Source organism: Anarrhichthys ocellatus, unplaced genomic scaffold (assembly GCF_004355925.1).
Source record: "Anarrhichthys ocellatus isolate YVR2014 unplaced genomic scaffold, GSC_Weel_1.0 scaffold17, whole genome shotgun sequence".
In the NCBI taxonomy this organism is placed as follows: domain Eukaryota; kingdom Metazoa; phylum Chordata; class Actinopteri; order Perciformes; family Anarhichadidae; genus Anarrhichthys; species Anarrhichthys ocellatus.
Genome location: NW_022280047.1, coordinates 6739151 through 6746602, shown reverse-complemented (window position 1 = coordinate 6746602; position 7452 = coordinate 6739151). Strand labels below are relative to the sequence as shown.

Sequence of the window (7452 nt, the reverse complement as noted above, 5' to 3'; positions counted from 1 at the left end):
GAGAGAGAGAGAGAGAGAGAGAGAGAGAGAGAGAGAGAGAGAGAGAGAGATATATATATATATATATATATATATATATTATATAGCCAAATACTGGTGCTTTCTTTGCCCGTCTTCATCTTAGACTAAACATACTTTCCACACACTTGTATTGTCATGTGAGTCCACCGGTGTCATGTCACCTCTTTACTCTCCACTGAACTCTAAAAAACATTTAAAAAAAAAAAAATAACAGATGGGCTATTTGGTCAGTCACTGTAATTACAATAGCTAAAAGTTAACAAAAGCAAATTTGCCTATCCATAACTAAAACAAGTGTTTAGAGAATGAAAACACTGCACACCGACTTCTGAAGGAAACTAAGCTGGTTTTCACTTTAACTTCCAAATGTCCTTGGTCCAATATAAAATTCAGTAGGTTGCTCTTACAAAATCATTTACCACAGTCCTGTGAAAAAAATATTCTTATTACACTATTTTATATGATTCAGAGTGGCAAGATGGAAGAAAGGGCTCAAAGACAGCATACAAGACAACAGAAGGAATAAAAGGAAAAGTACAGTACGAACATTCATGAAATGAAGAGGAGGAGGAGAAGAAGAAGAAGGCACAGATTTTAAGAGTTGAGACTAGAAGTCGTAGAGGTAGCGGACGTCACAGACGGGGACAAAGGAGAAAAAGAAACTGTTAAAAGAAAGGAGGGGGGGGGGGGATGAAATGTCTATCTGTCCTTGGATCCAAGCTTCTCGATCAAGTCCTGCAGGGGAGCAAGCTCTCGCCTGTCGATGAGACTGAACTCCTACAAGAGAAACAGTTGATATGATCTCTGCTGCTCACACAATGTGATAAGAGTTGTGGTGCTGTATAACACAAATAGAGGTTGTCGTAGCATTGGCACATTTAGGGGTCCAATGCAATGCTTTAACCCTGTATGTACTTACAATATGTAGTGTAACTGGGCACTTTTTGGGATAACATCCTTTATCACACCACACATGCATAAATCCTCCTGCTATGCCAACTTTTTATAAACCCCTTTTAGACATAATCTGGGAAACTGCTGAGTTTGTTCAAGTCGTGACTTTTCACACAAAGTTGTTGTTATAAATGTATATAAATGTTACTAGTTCCATCCTTTCATGGGTTATATTGAGTACATATTGATGACAGTGCATGTAAAAATGGGGCATTAGACACACAGCAGGGATTACATCCTACATTGTAACGGGGTAATCTCACCTGAACAAAGAAAATGAAATGCTTGAAGGAGGTGTTGAGGTGGGCCTCCTCCTGCAGCTGCATCACAGAGTCAAAATGTTGGTGGTAAATGTGAGCGTAAACCCTGAACAGCCGCTTCAGGATGGTTTTGGCCACAGACATGAAGTTCTTGGGAAAGGGAACTCCTGCAGGACAGAAGGTGGTGGAATATGCTGATGTCAAAGGAAGAACATTGAAAAGGAGAGCATCCACACAAAGCTACATCAAAATGTTACACGGCCTGCAGAGGGGAGATACAGCGCCGTTAAGACGCATTTAACACCATCCTTAAATGTCAGGGAACCAAATGAAACTCGACAAATTGACAAACGAAAAAAAAAAAAAAAAAAAGTCTTAAAACTTGTAATAGGCCCGTCAGGCTAACAAATTTTGGTGGATTAAATATAATAACCCAGAAATAATTGCGATAAAAAGACATTATTTAGATTTTAAGAAAATTAATACAATGATAGTACAATACTATAATAGTACACTCTTTAAAAGAGCAGTGCACTTTTAATTCTTAAAGATATTTAGATTTTGGAATTGGAAAAAAAAGATCAAATCATCCTTAATATATAATATATAAATAAATTAAAACAATACTATCGAAGGAATAAATAAAATGGCCTCTCTGGCTCTGTTAACAGAAATGTTTGCACAATGCCCAAGTCTTATAACTTTAGGGAGAACCCTGTTTATTCTAGCATCATGTTGCTAACATTTTCATGACATCCATATGTAAACAAACATATTTAAACACAACTAGCAATATCTAGGTCAGCAAAATGATTGAGGTCGTATCCATATATTGTATAATACGTTAAAATAGTATTTTGTAGCTAACCTCTGAAGTCTACAACACAAAGACTTCTTCACTTCATGTTGTTTTTTACGTGTGTGTGTGTGTGTGTAGGGGGGAGGGGGGGCTCTGCCTCTGATGCTACATCCATACTACTCTGTTTCTACTCCGTATCAGTGTGCTCTTCAGCACGTGAGGCACATGATCAGCTGGACTGAAGTCAGGTGACGGGCTCGGACAGTCAAGAACACACATTAACTGCTTTTACCTTTGGCTGCCTTGTCTGTATGTTTAGGATCATTGTGCTGCTGCATTGAACTACTGTATGTATAAAAAGGGCTACGAGTCACTGTTCAGGATGTGAACCCCTTCAGATATATGAAATCAGCTCAATAACCACATAATTATTGTTTTATTCCAAATCCAATCTGCCAAAGAAAAGAAAAAAAATCACTGTCCCTACAACCTCGGACTGTATAGTAGGAGCACCGGCCAGAACTTGTAGCAATAGGTTTGCTGTCATTGAGAAAAAGTTTTAGCCTACAGTTTGTTTACAAACTGCTGAAAATGAGAATTACTTATAATCAGAACTCACCAATCTTGGAGGGGAAAAGGGTCTCATCATCCAGCTGATCCTGCACCCAGGTCATCAGGTAGTCAATGTACTTGGGCGCGGAGCATTTGATGGGCTTCTTAATGTTGGTGCCATCAGCCCAGTGATACTCGTATCTACAGAGAAACAACACAATCGATTGGGACCTGTTATCATTTACTTACATACGAGACATGAAAGCTCTACAATCGTTCTGCCTGTAGGCCAGGACGTCACATACAGTATTTGGTAGAAGCTAAGCTAAAAAAAGAAGCAGAAGGCGGAAATGCAAAAGTATCTACAATCCTATTCTTGATGGCAGCTACGTCAACAGGAAGTGAACGGCAGTCTCTTCCTCCTGATTACAGACTTAACACAGACAGTATTGGCCAGCAAGAGAATAGAGGAAGTGCCAAATCTAAATTTGAACTCAACAGCCCTACAGGCACCACATGCAAAGTATAATTCCTGTTTTCCTCATGTGACATTCAGATGATGCATTTCAATTTCATTCACTTCCAACTGTCATGGCCATTCAACGTCTTGAATCCATAGTTGGGTTCTTTTATACGATCAGATTAAGCTCAGTTCACAAGGCTTAATTTCAGTTGTACACGTTGGTTCGGTCTAAGACGCATTGTGACTTTTTTTCACCACTTGGTAGCATATTACATCTTCATTCACTCGTAATTATAAACAGGCTGTTAAACTTACTTAAACTCTAGTTCATAAATGTCTGTAATCATAAATTAAGTTTTAACCAGGCATACATCCCAGCTCAAGTTCCTGAGGTACAAACAATGTTTATCAAATCTGGAACACTGAAACAGGTAAACACAGCAGCAACACTCTCTACTCGTGGTTAAATGCTGGTTCTCTTCTGCTGTAAAGTAATGCTTAGCTGCCTGTAGCAATGTGCTGTTCATAACAATTGTTTTATCAAATCACATTACTGTAGGTGTATTATGAAGCCCTGTATCACGGTGCTGTAGAGCCACCGATCTGTCATTATTGATTTGCATTATCTTTCATGTTTTGTAATGTTCCTCAAAGATTACACATCCTGTTTCACAGCCAACTCATGTGAAGTTAACATCGGCCTAAATGTTTTCCTTGTTTCAACGAAACTTGACAAATCACATTTAGCCTACTCTGAGCTGTTTACTTCATCGCAGTGGGGCAAGTTTTAGCAAAGATTATAAGTTACGTGTTAAATTACATGCATATGTTTGGGGTCACTGTCTTTCATTTGACCTTCTGCCTTGATCTTTTGATAAAACATAAGTCTGCTTTGTCTTCATTCTGTGTTTTCTGCCTGAAAACTGACAAAGCAGTAGTTGGACCTTTTACGGCTACAAGAGTATTTAAGCTAAATTAAAATTGTCAGGACCTGGTTACACATGAAGAACAACATTTTACGCGCATGGTTCTGCTCCATTTTGCCCAAAACATCACTGAGATAACTCAGTGGGAGTTGACGAGGGGTCCTGGAACGCCTTCCCTTACACCCCACCTGCTCTATTCAAGTGTCTCAATAAGCCATGACAGTGAGCCAGCATGTACAATACCAGGATCCATAAAACATCAGTCACTGTTAATATTATTCCTTACACCTGTGCTTTTACTACTGGGACGTGTCAAGATGTCCCCCTATGAGAAACCCTGTACTCAAAGAGAAGCTGCGTGCATTGAAAGGAGACTGTTGCCCGTTACCTTGGTCCAGCAGACATCACAGAGCAGCTGGTCTCAGTGCAGAACTCGGTGATGGTGCCGTATAGCATGTTGATCTGGTTGAAGAAATCCACCGCTGGAAGACAGGGTTAGTTATATTTCTGTTATATAACCATTAATGATCACACTCATTACAATAATAAACTAAATAGTCTCACTTTTCCAATAGTTCAGAGGTTTTATCTGGTACTTTTTATGAGCTGAATTTTTAGAATAGATTAGCTACAGCCAGTTGTTTTTGTCTCAATGGCCTCCTGTAGAATGAATGATGGGAATACAACAACAAAAATATGACCACATGTATGCATGTGTTTTTGCTGCATTTTTAACAAATGTTTCAAATAATTCTGGTGCTACTACCACTGCTTGCTTTGTGAGCAATCTAACTCTAGTGACTAATATTTTACCGATACATTTGTGTGTTTGTTTGACCGCGCTTCTCTTCTTTTACCACTTGGGGGATGATCAACCTCTCTACAAAGGCCATTCATGTTTAGAAATGGTAGTTTGTGGACGGAGTGATGTTCTCTATAAATAGGTTAATTGCATTCATGTCAACTCACTGTTGACAGCAATCCACTCGTTGAGATCCTCTCCCTCGGGCAGCATGACAGCCTGCCTCAAGTTCCCACTGCCCAGTGTCGCCTCAGCGTGTTTCAGCAGCTCATACTGGTGGGAGCCCTCTGGGATGTTCTTCTTCGGCTTGAAGGTCTTGGATGAGCGACTGCCACTGCAAAGAAACAAAACGTGCAGCTGAGCAACTTGCCTGTAAGCTAGCAGGACAGTGACATTATTAAAAAGGCTCGTGTGGGAGTAGATGCTCCTCTTGGGCCTCCACATGTGGGGATCCTTCCTGTCTAGTTGATGCAAACAACATCTATTAAACGAAGACGTATGCCAACTTGTTTGGCTCGTTTTTTAGTGTGACAGATGTATGACTGTACAATCCGTGTCATGTAAGGCGACGACAGGAAACGTGACAGACTGTAAACAACCGGACATTTGATCACGTTGATCGATGTTTAGCAATCTATCCCAACGAGGTCAAGACAGCAACGGTGTGAATGAGGACTAATGTCAACATGGCTCGTCTTAGTTATAGAATTATTACAATTAATGGTAAAATGACCCTATCAGCTAAGTAGGCTAACCAACCGTCAGCTAGTAACCATCATGCTAGCCTAGTTAGAACGTAACTAGTGTTACTTTAAAACAAATGAACGTTATAATTGGCGAATGCATTGTGACCCTATGAATACAAACAGCTCACTTACAATGTTACGACAATGATGAGCCTACACACAAAGACGTTGTACGTGTAACCTTAACTAATGAGGCTTCCTAAGCGATTAACGGACTTGTTATCTGTAACGGTGTCTTTTACTTTGACGACAGTTTACTTCCCTCGATGTTAACTTCGCAGGAGCGTTAGCTTAACCGCAAGCTGCGTCTGTAACTTAGCAAGAGACTGCTAACGCTGACTTTACTTACAACAGGAAGCTCATCTTGAAGAAGCAGTCGTCGGAGAGCCTCGGTTACAACTCGTAGCTCTGGTTTTAATAAACACAACTTTGTTTTGTCGGTCGGACACAAGGAGCCACTTGTCGGCGATGCCTGCTAACAGTAACGTTGACGTTCTCTCGGCTAACATGAACTGCACCCAAACTGGCTCTTCCTCTATCGGTTCTCTGCGACAGTCCGACAGGCAGACTGTCGCCTCCTGTCGGCTGCACGACGCTACTACATCTCTACATCGATTTACAATACAATGAAGCCAGTAAACTAAAGGAATTACTTTATGTCTACTAATACGTTTACTTAAATCAGTATTTAGGAATTAGCTTAGTGGTAGCCTATAGCTAATCTAATATAGGGACATTCAGACACAGAAGCGCACATTTTTCACACTGAAACCACTTTTATCTGGGGCCCAACTTTTGTAAACCAATATTGTTTTTTATTAAAAGGTATTAATTATGTATTTATTCATGAAAAAAAATCAAGAATGTTTTTTAGGTAAGTGCACCTGAGCCAAAATGTCTATTCATAGACTGTAAGCAACTCCATAGACAGACAGATTAGTTAGTTAATGGTGGATTGGTTGGATTGACATTTGGGAAAAGTGTGTTGGGCCTCAGACAACCAGGGGCTCCAAAAGAACCAGGTTCAATGTGCCAATTAGTTTTTGCTAATTTGATAACTAATATTTGTTGTGGAATTTGCACATACAGAGTACATCAATTAATGTAACTTCTGCACCTACTTTTAAAGAATATATTGTCCTCACACAGCATAGATTCCTAAATAAAGTCTTGTATAATCAAATTACCAGAAACTAGCTGACAAATATTGAACCAGGGGTTATGTATAGTCTGCTGTGTGCACTGTACATGATTGACAGGATGCATACACAATAAGGGCTGGAGGCCCAACAGCAATTGTTGTCCTGGGGGCCCTCAAACAAGTTAACCCGTCCATGGTGGAAAGTAACAGGAACACATAATGTACTCAATTGCTCAGTTGAAGTACAGTTCTGAGGTAGATGTACTTTACTTGTTGAGTATTTTATTTATACCATCATGTCACACTTCAACTCCACTGCGCCTCACAGGGAAATATTGTTCTTTTTACTACCATATTCATTTGACAGATTGTTGCTACTTACTTTGTAAATATGTGTTGTTTTTTAAAAACCTATGGAGAGTATAATTAATCCAAAGTATTGTAAAGTACAATAAACTTCTCAACAGTAGCTTATATATAAAGTAGCTAGAATTATCTCCACCTCAACCAATAAATGCTGTTTCTACGTTAATAATCCAATAACATATAACAATACAAATGTCTTTAAACTTTCAAGTATTAAAGAATGAGTACTTAAATATGGAGCTCTTCTACTTTTGATGCTTCAAGTATATTTTGCTGACAATATTTCAGTATGTTCACTTTAATTTTAAATACAATACCTAATGGAGTATTTTTGTATGCATTATTACTACTTTTTCTAAAGTAAATGTGTATGTGAATAATTCTTAGTAAAGTACTTACATACATGCAGCTGAAGCCCCCCT

The 7452-nt window shown here is 39.2% G+C and overlaps 1 protein-coding gene across 2 annotated transcripts; it reads right to left on the bottom strand.

The window, feature by feature from the left end:
- Positions 1-430: 430 nt before the first annotated feature.
- mob1a (MOB kinase activator 1A) lies at positions 431-6089 on the bottom strand. Of its 2 annotated transcripts, XM_031856142.1 has the most exons (6): positions 5873-6084; positions 4945-5111; positions 4364-4457; positions 2654-2787; positions 1239-1402; positions 431-798 (listed from the first exon to the last, which is right to left on the bottom strand). In XM_031856142.1, the coding sequence occupies exons 1-6, from the start codon at positions 5884-5886 to the stop codon at positions 721-723; spliced, it is 651 nt and encodes a 216-aa protein (XP_031712002.1). In that variant the 5' UTR covers positions 5887-6084; the 3' UTR covers positions 431-720. The 2 variants fall into 2 exon arrangements, with proteins under 2 accessions (XP_031712002.1, XP_031712001.1); XM_031856141.1 differs by having other exon boundaries at positions 431-1402; positions 5873-6089.
- Positions 6090-7452: the final 1363 nt, after the last annotated feature.